This window comes from Carassius auratus, chromosome 3 (assembly GCF_003368295.1).
Source record: "Carassius auratus strain Wakin chromosome 3, ASM336829v1, whole genome shotgun sequence".
NCBI classification, from domain to species: Eukaryota; Metazoa; Chordata; class Actinopteri; order Cypriniformes; family Cyprinidae; genus Carassius; species Carassius auratus.
Window position 1 is genome coordinate 22962132 of NC_039245.1, and position 22235 is coordinate 22984366.

General features: G+C 37.0%; 1 protein-coding gene across 10 annotated transcripts in view; it reads left to right on the forward strand.

The window, feature by feature from the left end:
• arhgap44a (Rho GTPase activating protein 44a) overlaps positions 1–22235 on the forward strand; it is a 79902-nt gene that overhangs the window by 11501 nt on the left and 46166 nt on the right. For 5 of the 10 annotated variants that reach the window (XM_026215081.1, XM_026215100.1, XM_026215109.1 and 2 more), the window contains exon 1: positions 11050–11369. The exons of 1 other annotated variant lie outside the window; for it this stretch is intronic. In XM_026215081.1, the coding sequence (XP_026070866.1) occupies positions 11317–11369 (53 nt within the window). In that variant the 5' untranslated portion in view covers positions 11050–11316. Of the gene's footprint in view, positions 1–11048; positions 11370–22235 lie in introns of those variants that run through there. 4 more of the 10 variants (XM_026215140.1, XM_026215151.1, XM_026215091.1 and 1 more) reach the window with 3 other exon arrangements.

Genomic DNA, 22235 nt, shown 5'->3' on the forward strand with positions numbered 1-22235 from the left:
AAAATGTTCTTCGGGGAACCCAAAACTGTTCTTCTATGGCATTACTGGGAAGAAAAAAAAAACGTTTGAAACCTTTATTTTTAAGAGTGAATTTCATGGAGTTCTTTTACCTGCATAGTTTTGTTCATGGTTTTTGAGGAAGGATGTCAATAAATTTGTTCACATTGGCATGTTGGCACAGATTCTAAAAAGTGCCCTAATACCCTGAGTTTGATCCGACATGCAGTAATAAAACATATGGGAATTGTTTTCTCCACCATGTTATAAGTTGAACAGCCTTCTTAAAACTATGCTGGAACACGTTAGTTTAACTCTATTTTCACTTTTTGCGTTGTTTCATGACCCTACCAGAACAGTTCTGCTATTGTCATATAGTTACATTTATGTGCTGATAATTCTATTATGTGTTGAAGAGTCTGACAATGTGGAAAAAACACACACAAGGAGCAGCAGACATACATTTTGTGCTAGCGATTTGTTCTTTGTGAGCACCTCCTTTTGATTTTATTGGCACTTCAAAGTGACTCTGTGGCTAGAAGGGACACGAAAGAGACGTGAGGGGTTGGGAGTGCAGAGATCTAGACCATAGACTGCTCCAGCATCCGCAAGGCCATATGGGCAGATCAGGTTGGGCCGTTATGCTTCGTGATGCATAGACACACACACACACACACACACACACCAGCCGCCTGTGTGTTTTCAGAGAGATTTAGGAGCTGTTTGGTTGACACATCAAAGGACTCGTGGTCTTCTTCCTCTCCCTCAATGGAATATCTGTAACTGTATCATGTTAACGTGATCCTCTGATCTGTCATTAAATCACATACTAAAATCATTTCTACACCATTTGCAATGCTCTTCTATCATTTATGGCCAAAACGCTGCATTCGGAGGGGATGAACAAAGGTATTTTGTAGTGAATCGATGCAATTTTGTTAGAAAAATATCCATATTCATGATGTTAAAATCAATGTAATCTATCTTGCACTCACAGTTGTAAACTTGTAAAAAAATGTTTGTTAACAGGAGCAAAGGAAGCAAAATTTCTTGACTTAAAGGGTACATAACAACACAGTTTCATCTAATGTCATGTTAATCTTGAGTACCTATAGAGTAGTACTGCATCCTTCATATCCAAAAAGTCTTTAGTTTTATCATATTTATAAAAGAAAAATACAGCTTTCCAATTCTTTCCTTAAAACAGCAGAGCTCCTGGAAACTGGAAAAACTGGAGAAAAAAAAACTGCATCCCCCCCCCCCCCCCCCCCCCCGTTAAGCAAAGGAAAACCAGTTTCCTCTTGGCATATATCGAAATCGTCCAATATTCTTCTTTATAAATCCTTGTTTTGTACTTCTAATTAGTGACCATTGTTTTGTTTTGACCTCTCCACTGCGTTTCTGCATTCGTCACTTCTGAGTAGTGCATGCGCAACGCTGCTCTCATTCGTAATTTCTCCGGAACTGCTTTGTTTATAACAGTGAGCGCAAGCTAGATTAATGTGATTATTACGTTTTAAATATGAATATTTTTCTTACAAATACTCATCAATTCACTACAGAAGTCCTTTGTCTACCCTGTCCTGTGTGAGAAACTTTTTTTATGGATGTGCTTTTTATTAAACTTCTCTTGGACTGATGCAGTGAAACACCTGCTGAGTGGCATCAAACAGCTTAAAAGATCAAAGACAATTTGGGATTCATCTGAAAGAAGAACGTCATGTACAGCTATGAGGGTGAGTACTTTATGGCCTAATTTTAAATTTTGGATGAACTATCCCTTTAAGTGTCAATAAAATAAAATTCGAAATCTGAACTTGAACTTCACAAATCATTCTAAATGATTTACAAAACAAATCAGACCTTCCTTTGATGAGCGACATTTTACAGCAGAGCGTAACTAGAAAAATGTCATCATCCACACACATATTATTAATTTAGTTTTCATTATTTATTCTATAAATGTTATTTATTTTATCAATCATAGAAAATATACATTTAAAATGTAAAAGTTTTTTAAATTTTCTTAATTTTAAATAATACTCTTTGACACTTGATCTTTAGCTTTCTCATGTCCTGTCTTGACCATTTTCCTTCATTATCATAATGTGTCTCTGACAACATCTGAGGCATTTTACATGTTTAACTTACCAATTAGTAAATTCTTGCAGCATTATGAGTGACTCAGATAAAAGATGACATTAAAGCAGTCTGTGCCCTCATAAACTGCCGTCAAACAGCACAACAGGAAGAGCAGATTCCAGTAATACTAATGACAGGCTCATTAACTATGCAGAAAAGCAGATCAACGCACTGCTTATGGTCCTTAAGTCACGCACCAGAGTAATTTTCTCAGGCTAAGACTGTTTTAAATGTCTATAAATTCCCACCGTCCTGCTGAACTTCTGTCTTATCTCCTTCTCTGAGGTCCAAGTTCTCTTGGATTTCAGGGCATTATCCTTTAGTGACAGCTTCATCCAGCTATTCTGTCCTTATGTTGCCACTGGCAAATGTTCTAAAGCAAAAGGCCACTTAAGCGTTTAAGCTTAGAGGCTCTTCAGCAGGATTGTGTGTTCAGTGTCTCTGACCTCTGACTTCTGCCCTGGTTTTCTTTCTCAGAGACTCTACGACGACTCTAACAGCCCTGATGATCCACATCTCCATGAACACTATACTGCAAAACAAAAGTACACAGACAAATAGACAGACTGAAAGAGCAATCTACTGATAGAACAATCTATAAACAGAGAGACAGATAGATAGTTGTTGTTGTTTTAGTCAGCTTCAGGTTCACAATGGACCACAGTCAGTCTCAATAATTACTGTGAAGTCCAGATGTAATTCATCTTCTTGATGTGACAGGGCTGATTTAAGCAACACTTAACAGGCTAAATACACCCAGAGGCATCTCAAAACTGATATTTTTATGCACTTTGGGTTTGCAAGTAAGCATTATTTTACCAAGGCATGTATATTTAAAGAACATGTCTGGATAGCTAGATATTGTTTGTTTAACATCATAGTTTTCCCAAATAAGGGGAAAAATAAAATGAACATAATGTCTGACTGTTTTATTCCTTTGGAATAAAATGCCATTTTCTTCACTAATGAGAGTTAATGACCAATTCCTTTATATGTAAAATGCCATTGTAATGGTGTGGTTTAAAACGCAGAAACTGATCATTGATCTTATCCAACTCTTAATTCTTCATAGATCGTACAGTATTCAAACAAAACCCTAAATAAACTTGCAGGCGTTTTCAAAGCTTGCAGACAATTCTTTGCCAAGCCAGCATTATAGTTTGTCTTGGCACACCTTAGTTTTCTAGTTTTCATTGGTTGTTTTACAACTGTTCTATGTTGGCTGAGACTGTGATGAATCCTGAGATGAGTTTGACCGTTTTGGAAAAGGTTGTTGAGAAATAGCTCTGCAAAAGTTGTGCCAAACTGCTCCAGGAAACTGATCAGGGTGTAGAGCGTAATTTTGACATTGAACAGCCTGTTTGCAGAAGACGTCCCCTGCCAGGAAATTAGGCTTCTGGGTGAAAGATACTGAGGGGCCGGGGTGAAGGGATTGGGGGAAGGGGACCATAAATGGCCCATTATGAAAGTTACATTTTCATACCTACTGTATGGCGAACTGGTGAAATGTTTAAATGCAAAATTATAGTTAGCTTTAGTGCAAGGCATAACTCCTTGTACTAAAGCCATCTATAAATTTGCATTTGAGCATTGTGAGTCCCTGTCTCACCAACAGCAATTATCAGAGCGGAATAATATTGTTCCAAAATAATCCGTTGTAGAAGTCTGGCATCAGAATCACAGTGCAATTCCAGTTCTGATGATTATGGCTGATTGCATTAAGTACTCAAACTCTTCCAGGATTCTTTCCTGCAACTCAGGTAAATTATGCTTGTTTGTAAATTTAAATGAATTCATGAAGTCACCTTTTTTCTGCATGTGCTTTTCGTTTCAGTCGTCTTACAGTTCCTACGGTGGTGGATTTTCTTCAAACTGAAGACCACCTTTAACTTCACCAGAGGCCAGATATTGTTCTCTTTGATTTGGACTGAGAAGAGAAACCTGTGAGGTCTCTCACCCTAAGCACTCATGGAAAACAGGGGCTGAGGGACACATACAGATACATAAAACCTCTCCTCATCCAGAACCATCAAATATAGACATCTGTTTAAAGATATCTGATATCGATTTCCACTGCTAACATGATATTAGACTCAGTTTGTAGAGTTCTCTTTAGCATTTACCCCTGCTGACATATCATACCCTGAGGTTTGTGACCATCGGTGAACCATATGTCCCCTCAGGCCGGAAAGAGAGAGAAATGATAAGAGGCTTCCTTAAATTACAGACTGCAGTCTCATCTAACTTGAGTTCAACCAGAGGCTGAGGGAAACAAGGTCATCCATTAAAGCAACACTATTAAAGCTGCAGCCTGCATTATTCATGACAAACTCAGTAGGAATAAAGCCAGATTATTACTAGCATTCAAGAGCTTTCCAGAAGACGAGCTTTCATCTCAAGGTTTTTAAAAAGATGTTTTGAGTAGGTACAGCAGAGCTGGGTTATTGTGGTAAGGAATATTTCTGGAATACTGTAAAGCGGAAGGATTCAGTCCAAACATCACCTGGAGTCAACAATGACTTTTAAACAAAATATTAGAAGACAGCAACAAACAGAGGCCTCTAAAAAGCACAGTTTGCTTTTACATGCAACTGACATTTTATCTTCAAACAATGATAAAACTGTGCTAGATTAAAGCTGCGGTAGGTAACTTTTGACGCTCTAGCAGTTAATAAACAGAACTGCTTGCATCTTGTGGAAGAACATCGTAGCCGGAACTACTTCTCTCTGTTTATATCTATGAAGAATCACAAAGGTGCTGGGTTACTCCGCCGCGATGCCCCCGAAGCAATCTAAAATAGTCTGAATATAAACACTTATTATAGGTGAACCCTAGTGATAAAAACACGGTTTGGAAAATGGATTCATGGTGTACTCGCTTATTATATACATTTTTCTACATTTTGAACACAAACAAAGTTACGGACCGCAGCTCTGATTGGTTGTTTTTTACCGGGAGCGGATGATTTTCTGCAAATGGCAATAGGACCACTGGGAGGAGCCAGAGGAGCTTGATTTTTTTCACAGATTATCTGTCTCATATTCTACTGTCAGGACATAATGACAGGTTTAATAAATATGTAAACAATATTTTTTTTACAAAAGTTCCCTACAGCACCTTTAAGGTATTTTTATTTTATTTTTATCAGGAGTGACACTTATACAGTAGGAAGACTTTGTGCTCCTGTGAGCTCTTTTATGTAAACAGACTGTTTATGACTATATCAATATATAAATTTTGAAGTAGAGATCACATAACAATGACTGTAAAATATATATTTTAAATATGGGTGTGGCATATTTTGAGTTTTCATATAGAGTCACTCGTTTTGAATGGCTACAGGACTAGTTTTGTTTGCAGACCTGGCAACACTGGCCTGCTCTATCCTCTTAACATGGGTGCAGAAAAATATCATAAGATTTCAGAAGTCCTAGAAGCACAGAATATCACACATACTGAATTTGTATATATCCTTGGCTGGCTTTTTATCCTTTTGAAAGTGAAAGGAAAGTGACTTGACATTCAGCCAAGTATGGTGACCCATACGCGGAATTTGTGCTCTGCATTTAACCCATCCGAAATGCACACACACAGAGCAGTGAACACACACACACACACTGTGAGCACACACCCGGAGCAGTGGGCAGCCATTTATGCTGCGGCACCCGGGGAGCAGTTGGGGGTTCAATGCCTTGCTCAAGGGCACCTAAGTCGTGGTATTGAAGGTGGAGAGAGAACTGTTCATGCACTCCCCCCACCCACAATTCCGTCCGGCCCGAGACTAGAACCCACAACCCTTCGATTGGGAGTCCAACCATTAGGCCACGACTTCCCTTTTTTCCCTTCCCTTTTTGGAGCTTAACAGTCACTGCTGAGTGCAGGATTTCTATTTATGAAAAAAATGAGCCTAAATGTTTAAAATGTCTTCATAGGCAGTACCTATCTATCTTCATTGAAACGTGTGGCCAGAATATGCTTCAGAAATCCTTCTTTTGTCTACCATAGAATAATAATAATAATGATAATAATAATATGGGTTACAATAATATGGGTTACATTTTGTGAATTTTTGTGACTTTCCACGTAAGATCCATGTATACGCTGTAAAAACTAGTGAATCGCTTCATCCATCTTTCATTCATCTAATCAAGCATGATCCGAACACCTCTGTCCATGTGTGCAGAGCAGATGTCTGGGCTCCATCATTGGTGCTGTGCTCAATCTGGACTCAAACTGTCTTATGTGTAGTTTAATGAATAGCCTCAGTTAGTCATCATTAAACAGCCAAACAAAGAGGGCTTTGATTTGGTTTTCATTTGCTCTCCTCTGTGTCAACATGATGGGAATGTTTTAGTTTTTCAGAGCAGCTGCCCATATGTCACTGTTTTACACTTATAAACTGCACACACACTGCTGTGCACCTTCAGTCATTCCTCTTCAGGTGTGTGTTAAGGTGTGCGCTAGATGCTGCTAATTTAAGGCTGAATGGGTGGGCCTTGCCTTAGGATAGCAGCTGTAACATACAGACTGACTTTTAAATCGCTCCTCAGGAGGCCTAAGTGACAACAGTGTTAAACGTCTGAAATAGATGTAAAGACATAAAGATTCTTCCTCATCTGACCCTTAAACAAAAGTGTTTTTGTTTGCCTTCAGACCCATACCACAAAATAAGATATTTTGAAGAATGTTTCAGCTGCCCTTTTCTATACACTTAAAGTGGGACATTAATTATTTTATTTCCAAGCTCCAGAAGAACAATAACAATACCACACCAATACAACAACTAACTGAATGAATTTGATTATTAATTAATCACAACGATGCATTTCTATGAACAAAATGCATCTGGAAAATAGCCTGAACTGCTGCGAGAAAAGTGCACGACCTACATTAATATATTCAAACAAACTACTTATAAAAAAAAAGATATTTAATTTAACGCAACTTACTCTGTCAGGTGCTCTGACAGATGCGTGTGATGTAATGCATCAGAGACAAGTTTTTTCAAAACAATCTCATGGCAATTTGTAAATATATGTAGCCTAGGTTTAAAATGCTACATGTAACACAAGTAATTGTATTTTTATGAGAGCAATAAATGCAAAGGAATTATTGTAATTGGTAGCTGTAATATCCAGATGAGTAAATTATCTTTTGTTTTTCTTTATTATAGTGTACGCACATTTATATTTTATCCCCCCTTTTTGCGCATTATATATTTACATAGATACAATTAATTTACAGTATTTTCACAGCCTTCAACTTACACATTATTTGGACAACATCAGAATTTAGAATTACTTGAAAAATACAAAAGCAAATTTTATATTTGATTATCAATTAATCAAAATAATAACCATCAAATCAGTAGATTAAAAACTGATTTGCATTAGTTGCAACCAAACCGCATGAGAACTCTTCCATATAATCTGCTGCATATTTTGAGTTTCCAGTCTATAGGACCATAGGTTTTTGTTGCTTCTTTTTGCATATTCATCTTCACAGACATTGTTTGCTTATTAAAAGCAGGGAAATGTGATAAATACGTCTAGAGTTATGCCAAGAGGAAGCAAGAGGTGACTTATCAGGTCCATCGTCCTGCCCTGCATTTAGTGTCTCAGAGCTGTGGAGATAGCCATCATTTTCTGTCACCCAATCCGTCTAGAAACAACCTTTCCAGTTTAGACTTGCAAATTCATAATGCTTCTAATTTCACAGTGTTTTCATTAGGCAGGGTGTGAGGGATAGTCATGACTCCAGCACCCTTTAAAGATTGATCTCTGCACTTCTCCAGTCTGGAAGAGCATTTTAAAGGCATGTGCCATGCACAGACAGGTTAGTAATAACAGTGCTTTTGGCCTCTAATATCAGATGTTTTAGAAGTCAGTCTATGAAACAACACACTGTTAATGAAGTTCTTAAATGGCAGTAAGAGGCACAGCTTCAAACACAACTCCTCCTTAACAGAAAGTAAAATGACACTCTTTGTGAAGAAGCCATGGTCACATGTTTTGCATGAACTTCCAATGCAGACAGTAGGAGGGTCCAGATACAGGTCACAACCTGGACTTGATATCTATAACATCAACTGTGCCTGTTAGCCACAGTTAGCTTTGTTCTGAATAATGCAAACAGAATGAAAACGGTATCACATAGCAACATTTGCATTTCAAAAACTACATCATGAAGAGAAGGTGTGATTATATGGTGTAAATACAGGGATTAAAGACGTTAGAATTTAGTATTATTTGGCATTAGTATTATTAGTATAGTATTCTTTTATCATTTGGCAAAAAAAAAAAAAGCCTCTAATCATCTCAAGAGGAAATGCTAGCATAGCAGTTTGGCTGCTAGCAGACTTGCTATAGTTACATAATCTTCTTAACGTCAGGAACACCTTTATTATCAGAAGTCAGCAATATCAAACAGAAATAAACTACACATAAGATCAGATGGAAAGCAGAACATTTTAGTAAAATCAACAGCAAAGATCAGGGGACTAAAGGTTGTGAACTTTAAGGAAACAGCTTTATTAGCTCAATAACAGCTGTACTTTGAGACAATCACTAGTCACCAGACAGCAAAGTCAAATGAAGACATAACAATAACTTGACTCTAAGGTTAGTATTTTTCATGGAATTATTTGTAAATCATAAAGTAAGTGCCTCTTCCTTTGACCTCTTCCCCTCTTACATTCCTGTCACTTCTCAGTATGACATGAGCATGATGAAGTGAGCTTCGGAAAGAAATTCAGACGCAGGGGTCTTTTTGGGCAATGTACATGCCCCTTTCATATTGATTTAGGACAGTCAGGAGAGCATCCAAAATGGCTTGTTTGCCGGTGCACGGTTCCCGCACAAGTCTGGCAGCACTAAAATATTTGTCAGTGCTTAGATGTGATTAACATTTGACTCCAGACTAATAAAAATGAATGAGAGAGCTGGGGTCAGAGGGTCGAGATCAAGGCTCATAGGATTTCCTCTCAATTTCCAGCCATCCAGATTAATAGGGCCCCTGCGGTAGGAGCAGCGAGTGGCTATTTTTCAGTATCACTTACTCAATGAGACCTCTTAACCCTTAGGCCTCAGTGCACTGCCCACCTGTAGCCCCATTAACTTCTAATGGAGTGCCCAACCGCCAGTTTGCAGGGAAGGGGTGAGTTAGTTTAGTAATTGCTTTGAAAAGCTTTGATTGTTCTATGGATGACAAAAAGCATAATAATAAGGTTATATTTGTTGTGCAGAAGACTCGTCTGGTTCTCATGGTCTTGCGCTCTATGAAGAACTGAAAACAGACATGCGAGCAAAGCTTCACGATGAATCTTTTAAGCAACTGTGATTAATGGGAATGCTGACTGAGAGTATCCCAGATCTTTTTTCTTGCAATCAACAAGCAATAGAGAGTAAAAAACAGCTGTGGCTATTTTTTTAAATATATTTTTTAGTAGGCTAACTGCTATTTCACAAAGAAATGAAACAAGCTTTTTGATGTGTGATGGACAATATGCTGTTGTGAATTAATCATCTTTGCAACATTGTTAAAATGACACCTTATGGTAGCCTTCCATCACCTTTTCAACACCTCGATCTCTATTTTTATACTAATTGTCTTATACTAATTTCTACATCTGACAAGTTTGATTTCTCACCTTCCCCAGCATCTTCATGATGAGTTACGCAGCTCCTGTAAAGCATCTTTGAATTCATCTTTAATCAAAACGGTCAAAATTACGTAAATATTTTTGGAAGGACAAATTGAGATAAACAGGTCATGGTGAAGTTTTAGTTCGCAAGATTAAAGCATAGCCTAAATGCCTTATTTTATTATTATTATTATTATTATTGTAATGTGTGAAAAGATATCATTGTCCAGTTGCAACAAGGTTGCCAAAAGAGTCATGAATATAAATCATACCAAGCTTTAAAAAAAAAACACCGATATTTACAATCTGATGTGTCTTAAATGGACAATAATGCTATTGCTGGCTGACAGAAAGCCACAAGATGGCAGTGTCATCTTCATAAAGCCACAGATTTCTGCTCGTGTTCCCTCCCAGTGGAAATAACATACGCAAAACTATATTTGTTTAGTTCCCAATAGAAATAACCTTCGCGAAACTAATATGTAGTGTTGTTGTTTCTTTCCCTGGCTCTCTAAAATAAAGCATCTAACTGACTTGGTTATTTCTGTGGTCATTTGAAGTGTCACTGGTGATATATATATATATTTTTTTTTTCACAAAATAATCGTATAATTACACAAGACGGTTGAGTTAAGTGCTAGATTAAGTGCATATACTGCGTCATTTGGCACACACCTGTCCCTTAATAGTCACTCAACGCGTTATGGTGTGCTTTCATGCAAGATTTTAATAACCTCACAATGAATAAGGTTAGAAAATGTCATATTAAATGTAGTAATTTGAAAAGGTCAGAATCTGATTAATCAAAAATAAATAATAAAATAACCCTGCAAAAAATAAACAAGCTTATAGCCTAAGCTTTTTTAAAAAAAATATTATTATTCACGTAAATGCGGTTTTCTTGCGTCATGAATAATTAATGAGGTAAAAAACGAGGCTGTGTTTATGATTAGTTGTCTGTTGTTAAACAAGAGTTAACACAAAGTTAACCCTGCTAAAAGCTTTCTGCTCAGAATCATAATTTCATAGTAACGTTTTTTTTCCATCTGATGTATAAGTAGACAAGGTAAGTGTGCTGTGAAAAACCAAGTAGCCTTATAGTTTAATGTTTTTTTGTCTAAAAAAGTGTTCTTTATGAGGGAACTTCTGCAGTGCGAACTAAACGCCACCCGCTCCGCTGCATACCTGTCAGTCCATCGAACTAAATCAAAAGGGCTCGGCACATGGATCGTGTGTAATAAGACTACACTTCCCAAGCTGCACCGCGCTCGCTTCGTTCCGCTGCTGTCACTTTGCCGATGTGAGAATCGCCCAGCAGCATCTCAGCCGAGCAGCAGCGCAAAAATGCACTGAAATACGCATCTTAGGACATTTCCACCCTCTTTCGGTTTGCCATGAGGGCGTGTGATAGGAATAACAGGGATGTTCGCACCGGATTACGTCCCTTTATTTTGAGAAAAATGCGGATTGTTTTGCGCTCGAGGTGTTAACGCAGGAAAAATATATATATATATAAATATATATATATACAAAAATGAAGAAGCAGTTCAATCGGATGCGACAGCTCGCCAACCAGACTGTTGGCAGGTGAGCGCTATGATCTTTAATGCGATCGTTTTGCACCATAACGAAGTTTATTTATTATTTATTTACTTATTTATTGGCAGAAAAGAATCCCTAACTGCTGTACAAATTCACATATATTTTCCCATTCAAACTTAAATTGTTTTCTAAATATAGAAATGCATATTTTAGCATTTTTTTTTAGTTGCCATTACTACAAATAGCGTCTAGCATCTTGATTGCGCAATGCATCTTAAAATAGCTTTATGCATTATAACACCCATGCAATATTAGGTATTATCATTATTATAAATGCATAATTTCGAGATTGTGCATCCATGTGTTGTGTGTAACGGGTTCACTGCAGAGGTATTTCAACCAGCATTATGCCTCTCGGAGGTTCCCGATGGCACTGACACTACACCCCCTGCACAAATCTCCTGGATGCATTTCCATCAAATGCAGCTTAATGTACCACTGCTGTATCAGCTCACGTTGATTTGAATGAGAGGTATGAGAATGACATGTCTCCAGTGCCAGCTGATGCAGATGGATGCGGTGGATGGATGTGGATGGGAGGAAAATGGCAAAGGCGCAATGTTTTCATCGCACACTGATCTATGGAAAAAAAAGAGGAGGAGTTGGGTGCAGTACATCAGCAAGATCTGTCACTGATGGAGAAGGTCATCATTGCTTCAGAAAGCACAGCTTCGAATTTCCAAATCCAGTGCATTATAGTGCGGATTGCTAAAACATTGCGTTATTTAAATTTGTTTTTTTTTGGGGGGGGGGTTGCTGCTGATATGCTTGCCCCATTTATCTTGTTTATGTTGAAGTGATTGTGCAGTTCTTGACCTTTCACATGTTTGGATAGTTCTTTACGTTCTTCACACACCCATCTATTTTCTCACAAGGAGGGCAGCTTGTCATGCACGAGCCATTGTGAAAGGCCAGACGATGTGTGTCACTATTGGGCAGCTCCTTGCTGGGTGATTATGCCACAGTGTTGTGGGTCATCATTTCAAATACATGTGGAAAATGGCAAGCCAGCTCCTCTAAGCCGGTTCCAGCATTACTCTGGACATGAAATCGTGTGTGTGTGTGTGTGTGTGTGTGTGTAAGCCCTGCATTAGTATTCTCTACCTTTCCCTGGTAATGTCCAGGGAACTGTGGCAGCGGCCCACTGTGGCATTTCGTCTGTAGCGGTGCGTTAATGAGAAACAACCTGTTTCCTAAACAGCACAGCGTCCTGACTCATTAAAAATATGTTCCTGGGTCTGGGAGGGCATGCTTGACTGATGTTTGCTTTGGAAAACAGATTTGCATGTTCCTGTCATGTACTGTTAGAAGTACAGAGCTGCATCTCCCAATATCAGCTGAGATTTGCACTTAGATACTGTGTCGATGACCTTGACAGACAGTAATGCAGTGTAAGAGATGACCCATGACTCTTATCAATTATCAACACCATTTTTATTTGTGAATCTTTAAATTCAGCCTGAAATCAAAATAGACTTTATTTTCTGAATGTGGGTTTCTGCTCTTATTATGAACAATTTTTAATGCATACATACATTTTTGACCAAATTTGAATCCAGAAGTCATCACATATTCTTCTTGTGACTTCTTCTCCCTGCGTATGTATGTAGTCAAGCCAATCATATTCAGATCTGCCTTCATTCCGGTATTCAATACTTGCTTTTCAAATTATAGTCGACATGAAATGGAAATTACAATGTCTGGGTTTAAATTATGTTTTTATATTTTACATTATGACACGTTTTCAGTTATTTTATTATTTTTCTGTTTTTATTCTGAACTTGATGAACAAAAACTAAATATTTAAAATAAATATATATTTTTTTTTACGTATGAATGATAAGTCTTACATTGTATATTTCACAGACTCAATACGGTGAAACCAACATTTTTTGAAGCCATTGTAAAATAGTTGATAATCTACAGTATATAAATTTGTAGCAGCCATAATTAAACAACCACTGTGTGTACTGCAATACTGCACAGCCCTAGTGTATATATTTGTATTTATGTATTTGACATTTGTCCAGAAGCTTTTATAGCTGTGCCACCCAGCCTCCCGCTGCTTTCATTTCTCATCATTTGTAAATCACATTTCCTCTTGCCCACTGTGATAAAAATGACTACCCCCGGCTCTGTGTGTATGTGTTCGTCTAGTTCAGGGGCCAGTATTTGTGCTCTTTCTCCTTGTTCTCATTGTGACTATATTTATAGTCTTCTCATTCATGTTTTTGTGGCAGTGAGGGTTTTTGGTTGGATTGTGCACTGCCTGTTGTGTTTTCTCTCTCTCAGGAAGTATGGCAGCCTCCTTTTCCTTCAGAACTGCTGGATTGTTGTTACTGGGAACAGTATATTGTAAGTGCTTATGGAGTTGTGGGTGTGTTTTTTTTCATCGTCAGCAGAGAGGTTGGGAATAGTGTGTTGGTTGATTAATGGCCCTGCGTAACAAAAGTGCTCACCCAACAGCGAGTGCCCACACAGTGCATGGGAATCCTTTCTTATATACTATATACACCAAACACTTTACAACTTTAGAGTGCAGTCATCTAAAGGTCCATTTTGCAATTTTTTTCCAATGAGTCTTTTACATGACCCAAAATTTCAAGCTACTAAATAGTGTATACAGCCATCATAAAACAAATTAATATGAATCAAGCAGTTTAATCCTCTTTTTTTTTAGAGGCATATGATTGGTTTATATGATGAACAGATTGATAAACATAGATAGATCAATTCACACACACAGAGCACATCAAACAGGAACTGACAAAATTAAGTGTAGAAACAGTTGTCACTCAATAAACCTATGAATTGCACGTTACATTATGAACTAGAAAATACTATTTTTGTATAATTACTATATTTTCTTGCAAAACATACTCCGATAATCTCCAAGTGTTATTTACAACTTCGAAAAGAAAAGAAAAAAAAAGTACAGCATAATTGGAAGTATATAAAACATGTATTATGAGCTCTCCCTTTAAGTCATCATAATGGAGGGATATGTTGATATCTTTGACACCTTGTTTTGGCCAAATTCAAAGCCAGCATCCCAGAATGCATTGCGTCGACCTCATTGAAAAAAAATTTGTGGGTGGAGTTTAGAAGCTAATAAATAAAAATAAATTGACGATAAGTGACAATAAGAACATTCCATCTAATTAAAAAGTTATTGTTTCAGCCAGAATTTGTCTGTGCAATGCATATTAGTGGTAATTGGTGTTAGCATATTTCATAATGCTTAGCCAGCTGTTAGCATTGAGTTGAGCGGTTAGCGTGGTTGCATGTGCAGCAGATAGTTTTATGATTTCACATATCATTTTGGTTAGGATGCTGCCTTAGAAGATAGTCTATGTAGGCAGCCACAGTAGACAACATGGTAGTTCACTAGAAAGGAGCAATTCTCTTCTGGTACTGGCCAGTTAGATGGACATAGCTCTACACAAATATAGACTCCTCCAATATATTTCTCTTCTCTATAGTGGCTGAGTTTATATAATGTTTCTCTACGTTATCATTATTCATGCCTTGAAGGCAATTCGACGTTTCCAATTTCAGATCCTTTAAAGTTTTGCTAGATCTAAACTTGTCTTAAAACTCAGGCAGTGTCAGCGTGCGCAAGCCTGGGTTCAGAAGCCGAGTCTCTAGCTCCGCTACTGTAGCGCTATCATTAGCCTAGCCTATATTTGATGTAAGTCACAGGGACAGTGTCTTTTTTCACACATCATGGCGTCTCTTCGTCTATGAATCTGCAGTAGCCTAGTGTTTAATTAGATGGGAAATGCTTCTATAAAGAGGTTCTCCTTCCTTCTCTTCTCTCCTCCACTTCCTTCTCTTCTCTCCTCCACCCTCCCTCCCAAGCATCTCAGGGGGCGTGCAGGTGTGCAATGTCAGCAGCACCAAGACCAAACTCATGCCAGCTACTGGTGTATGTTCAGAATAAAACGAAAAAATGATTTCCAGAAGACCAAAAGAACCTTAAAACGTTCTGCTGTACTGTTCTTCTTGTGATCAGACCCAGTAGTGAGAGACATGATGATTGATAGAAGTTCTAGACCTTTAGTTTAAACTTGCTCCAAGATGAATACTAGAATAATAGCAAAAAATAAATTAATAAAACTATACTAAATTTATGGCCGGAACCAGGGCTTGAAAATGAGTGAGGTATGGGGTGGGGTTAAGAATTGTGCTATAATTACCCCTGCAGTTTATTATATACACCAAACACTTTAGAAGAGACATACCATTTGTGAAAGATGTTTTCTGTTTTGGAGGGATGAACATTGTTAAATTATACCACATTTACCAGATAATTCTACCATAAAAATTTTACTGTAGATTAGGGGTGGACAATTTAATTTCAGCTGTTTATTATTCATACAACAATAAATATTATTGTTATAGCTTTCATTATTAACTGTTGCTATACAGATGATAACTTTGTCTAGTGCTCTTCTGGATGTTTTTAGCATGACTAAACTATTTTTTTATGTAACTACTAGACCAATCTATTTGGCCAAATTATTAGATGATTGGTCTATCAGTACTCCTAAACTGAAATTCAAAGGCCAGAAGGGCCTTTCTCTGAACTGTGAATTCTAAATAAGAATCATCTTTTCAAAGCAGACCTTCTGGATGAATCCTGTGATGACATCAGAAAGCAACTTTGAAGTGTAATTGATAAATATAGCACATCATGACTCTTTCTACGGATTCCAGAACATTCTGGAACAGAGCATATTAGCTTAGACCTCTAGCATCAAATCCTTGTAGCCAGCAGCACACTTTCCACTTATGTCTTTCTCTCTCTTCCCCCTTTTTTCTCTCACACTCCATGCTCTTGTTCCTAAGACCAGGCCTTTTGAAATAATACTAGTTGGTGTGCCGTAATAGATGTGTGTAGAGCAATTACGGGCAGGCAGTCCCTCTCTAATGCATGGTCCAATTACCCGAACGAATCTACTGTTTGGAATGGACAGTCCTCTTTCTCTCTCGTTGTCTGTGCCAATCTGTCTCACCCCTCTGGCTCAGAAAACACACACTCTCAAGCTGGAATACATTATTACTCAGCTGGCACACAGGATTCTCATGACATCTTTCGGATCACAAGCAAGCATTTGCAGTTGCAAATCAAACCCAGATGACTAGGGTTACAGAGCAGAGACTGTTTTGTTCATGGGAATGTGTGAGATTTCTCAAGGCTGTGTCAGAGCTTTTCCGAGAGAGTAAACTTGCTCGGTAGCTCACCCGGTACAGCAATGTACTTTTAAAATCCTGTGAAGCACGATAAAAGAAGCAAGCTAAAATTGCATGCTTGATGAGGCAAATGCATTTCACTTTTGCTTTTGTAAACACTATGCAATAGAGCTGTAATTTTTAGTGCCACTTACCAGATATTTAATTTCCAAAGATTCTCATTTGTCTGTTTTGGTTAAAACTGAACACATTTTAGCACCACTCACTGAATATTACATTTTCTAAGTGTCAAAAAAAACAATCAAGCAGCAAAGTATTACCATCTTGAAGAAATGTAAACAGAGGTAAAAAAAAAAAAAAAAAGAAAAATTTAAAATGGGTTGTTCAGTTAAGATTTTCAGCCTGATTTCAGCTAAAGAACTATAGCTTATAATACCATAATTGTCAAAGTTGATGTTATTGTTAATTCTTCCGTAATTCAAGTTGACAGGGGTTGTAGGTTGATACCTCTTACCTAAAGTATTTAGAAAATAGCTGCTGAGGGAGTTACCAGAGGGCCGCAAAATAGTCTTACATTAAATGGATTTTAGTTGTAACTTGTGGTATTAAATATTTAATGTCAGTTCTGCTGCAAAAAATAAATAAATTATAATTATCATATTATGTCCATAGTCCAGTATGAGAAACTAAAGTGATTTGGTTCAAAAACATTTTTGGTTATGCTTGTTGAAAGTTTCTTCACATCCCGACAGCAATCACTAAGTTAAGTGGTCTAAAAATATTTATATGAATTTTTATAATTTGTGGAAGGCATAGGACCATAAAAAGTTTGTCCAATCATATCCTTCGGTCCGAAATGCTACGATAGGCTTTTCTACCTGCCTGACAACGTATGTATTTGCATACCTCTGCACATGTCATCAACGCATGCCATCACACCTTTGCAGACCGAGCAAGAATGGAAGGGGCTATTATTGGAATATTATGCACTTTGCACTGTCTCTGAGGAAATCTGACAGAATTATATTGTTGCATTCAAATCTTCCACCAACGCCATCTATCATCGTGTCGCTGGTTAACCTCTGGTCTGCCTGTGCATGTTCATGTGTTTTGCAGGAGGCGTGGCTTTGGTAAGGAGTTTGCAGGGAGGCTGGGATCTTATGCTTTCAAAGCTACAGAAGCTTGCTATTTCTAGCCTCTCCGAAATCACCTACCCTACCTTTAACCAACATCACCTTGGGCAACCATCACCAGACTACAGTTGTTAACCAGCTTTACCAACCAAGTTGGTTCCATTTTGATGCTGTGAATCACAGTGTGATTACAGATTATGCAATGATTCAGTGTATCATCAACAGCATAGCGGTGCAAAGACGTGCAATACCCAGTAATTCTTGCTCAGAGCTTTTCTGTTTGGCAGCTCCAACAACACGATGTTGTTCCTTAAGCTCTGGGTGGACGCATCCCAATTGTTAAACCAGTTTAGGTTTGCCAATTAAAGATAGTTCGGTGCCGCTTTCAAATGTAGGGATGAGTTCCTGAAGCTCAAACAGTACAGCATGAGACTAACAACGGCAACTAAATGGGTTTGATTCCCAGGGAATGCACGAACTGATCTGAATGCAATGTCGCCTTTTATTGAAAGTATTAACGGTTCGACGTAAATTAAGTGCCACATCAGAGTCACCTTAAACATTGTTTTCAACTTCTCTTGCTTTCATAGCTGTGCACAAGAAATTCAGCTTTTTTCATCAACTTTGAGCATGTGATTATTATTTTTTTGTGTGGCGATGAGCTATTCAGCAACAGCAGAGGTGAGATCACTTGGTTCTTGAGACATAGGATAGCTTTCTCAGTCAGGAGCTCTTGCATGATTGGATGTTTGGTTGAATCAGGGAGATGTCACTGCAGGACTTTCCTTACCTGCATTAGCAGCGCTCATTATTAATCTGACTCATATTTCTCATTCACTCATTCTGAGCACTTACAGAGCATATGATTTAGATAACTGCTGAATTTCCCTCCTCCGGTAGCTAACTGTTCTTGAGGGCTTCAGGATCATGCAGGCCACAGCGGGGGCATATTTTGTTTATTTTTTTATTTATTTTATTTTATTTGTAGAAAAAAAGACAAAAGGGACAATACATATTAATGAACAATTTTCTCAAATGTAAATATGCCAGATTATAGCCAAAGGCTAATTTCCATCTGCAGACCCCCAAACAGGTAGATGTTACACATAAATACACATAACTCCATACAGACACACTATGCACAGGCTATATACAGAGAAGCAAGTACAATAACAGTGATCACAACATACATGTCCATAATACACTATATCATGCTACACTAACTCCTATTACACAACCCATATCACACTGATAGTTCTATCCCCTTTATTTTTACAAAACACTAACTCTATTTTACATCTAGTATATATATTAATGATTACTAAACATGCTCACATATTTGTGTGTTCCTCAACCATACTTTTAAACGATTCCTAAAAATAGGCAAACTTGTGCTTTCCCTCACTGACTGAGGGATACTATTCCAAAAGCTCACCCCCTGATATGATAGAGCGTTCTGTGAAAAGGATGTCCGCCTAAACGCCAAGAGACAGTCACCTCTCATATTGGCTCTAGTCACTCGAGACCCGACAGCACTGATAGACTTTTGTTTAATAAAATCACTCAATGGTAGAGGCGCCAGACCATGTATAACTTTATAGATTAAACAGGCTGATTTAAATAATTTTTTCTTATTATTATGAAGGTTTCTTATCTAATATTTTCAATGCTCTTTTGTAGCATACCTCAATATACCCCCGATAGCAGCATAACTCGTATAAGACCAACTTGTGATACAGTACTCAATATGAGCCAGTATCATAGAGTGCAAGAACGTAATCGCTGCTGTATCCGATAATGAGGTACGAATTTGTTTAAAGTTCCGTAAATTAAAATTTACAGTATTCACAACTTTTTTGATATGTTTTTTAAAAGATAATTTCGAGTCTATCAGAACTCCCAGATACCTAAATTCCTCAACATTAGTTAATTCTTGTCCACCCAAGCAAACTTTTACTGTGGCCACAGTTGTTTTAGGTTTACTAAAAAAACATTGATACAGTCTTTTTAACATTAAGACACAAGCATGAATCATTCAGCCATTTTTGCAAATCATCTAAAGCGAATGAAAGCTGATGGGCTGCATCCTCAGCACTTTTGGCATGTGTAAAAATCACTGTATCATCAGCATATATAATCGTGTCAACATTTTTGCATACATTGGGCAAACTATTCACATACAATGAAAATAGCAGAGGTCCTAAAATTGATCCCTGAGGAACACCCAGTGCATATTGAAGATAGGGTGACTTACAATTCTTTATTTGCACACATTGTTTTCTGTCCGATAAATAAGACTGTATCCATTTAACTGTTTGATTACTAAAGCCAAATGTTAACAGTCTAGACAAAAGCTTTAAGTGAGTCACAGTATCAAACGCACGCTTAAGATCAACAAAAACAGCAGCAACATGACTGTTTTTATCTAAATAGAACTTCACCTTCTCGACAAAAACACAAATAGCCGTTTCAGTTGAGTGGAGAGATCGAAATCCAAATTGCATAGGGTGCAGACCCGGATTGGAATCATTAAGATGTGCAATGATAGAGTTGGCGACCCACTTCTCTGCTATTTTAGAAAAGATAGGAAGTATGCTGATAGGTTGATAATTAGCAGGGTCTAGTTTATCGCCCGATTTGTATATTGGTATGACATTTGCAACCTTCCAACTCAAGGGAACGACTGTCTGCGTAATTGACAAATTAATAAGATGGGTCACAGGCACCAAAATATAAGATTTAAAAAGCTTCAGAAGATTGGTATCAAATCCAAACACATCCCTTGCTTTATAATTTTTTAATTTAGAGATTATGTTATCTACTTCATTTTCTGTTATTGCTAGAATATTAAACTTAGAATTTGGAGTTACGGCATCCATATAAAGGTCAATGTGGGCCATATTTTGTTGAGAGTCACAAGAGCTAGAAAAAATTGAGCGATCTCATCAATGGTATTTTGAAAATAATGATTTAATTTAGTTGCTAGGTTGAAAGGCTCTGATACCAATAGCTACATTTTGTGATAAAATTGTTCAGAAGGATGAATCTCATCCATCAACCATGGAGTTTTGATGCCTCAAGTTGCATGTGCACATATTGCGTATTTATTTGTATTGCAATAAATTTAGTGGGGGAAAAAAATGCTTTTTAAAACTAAAAGCACAATATGTTCTGTGCATAATGTCTTTGTATTTTTTGAACATGCACACGCATTTGGCAACACCTTGGTTCCGTGAAGTGACCATTAATGTTTTAAAATGCCTTTTTGAATTATGAAAGTTATGTATTTCAATAAGCAGTTATTGAAGCAATGCAGGAACCAAGAAGAGTGGCAAAAAAGAAACTTTGCATACTGTAGAGTCGAGATATTACTTACTCATCATAGTTGTAAGTGTTCTTATTGCTGGTCTTTGCAGGGGTTTCTACTAAAAGATAGATTGCTGAGTGGCAGAAAGTTACAGTGGTCATCAGCGTAGCTGCTTCACAACATTATACAGTTACCGAAATTACAGCTGCTGACCTATTAGTGCTGGCAATACAAAAAGATTCTACCATCTTACAATTACAAACATTTAAGTAGTAGGAAACAGTTGAAATTGAGTCTTGATATCGCAGGCTTCTTCACATTTTGGCCAAATATAATGTATAGTCTGCATATGAAACCATTTACCAGCACTAAATGTAAATATTAGAAATAAAATTTTGGAATCATGAGTTGATCCAGGCCGCTTTTCAGGTCCTTTTCTTGTGTTTGACACTTGATTAATTTTTATTTATTTATTTATTTATTTATTTAATTTTGGCAAATAAAGCTAAATAAATAAAACAAAACTGCTAAAAAAGCTACATAAAAGCTAAAAAAAGAGGAAAAAATAATTATTATTGTACTGAAATATTGCTTTGGTAATTGAATGAAATAACATAAGTTTAAGTTGCATCAATATATTTATTATTAATATTTATTTATTATGAAAATCTTAAATTAATTAGCTAAACAGAAATACAAAAATAAAACTTAAAAAAGAAATTTTAGGAAGGTGAAAAGACAAAGCATAGCAATGTTCTTCTAGCATCCAAGGTCCAAAAGCACCCTACAGAAATATGCTGTTATTAAATGGCTGTAATTAATTAAGAGGACTTAATTTGTGTAATGTGCAGCATAGCCTTAATAGACTTTTAGATCTGTGTTAACCATAAGAAAGAAGTCACTTTGAAGATGTTTTTAATATCTCAGTTGCTTTCTTGCACTTTAATGCTGGCATGAAAATTTGTAAATGCATGTTATTAATCTTATTGTGGTTGTGATTCATTCAGTTATTTTAATTTGAATTTGTTCAATTATTTTATTATTTTTTTATTGACTTTATTTAATCAGCATTATTTAATATTTAATCTCTGGTGATGTACTTTGATCATTTCGTCTGCTTAAAGGGATAGTTCACTCAAAATAGAAAATTCTTTCATCGTTTACTCAACCTCAAGTTCCACAAAAGAAGATACTTTTAAGAAAGTTGGTAAACTG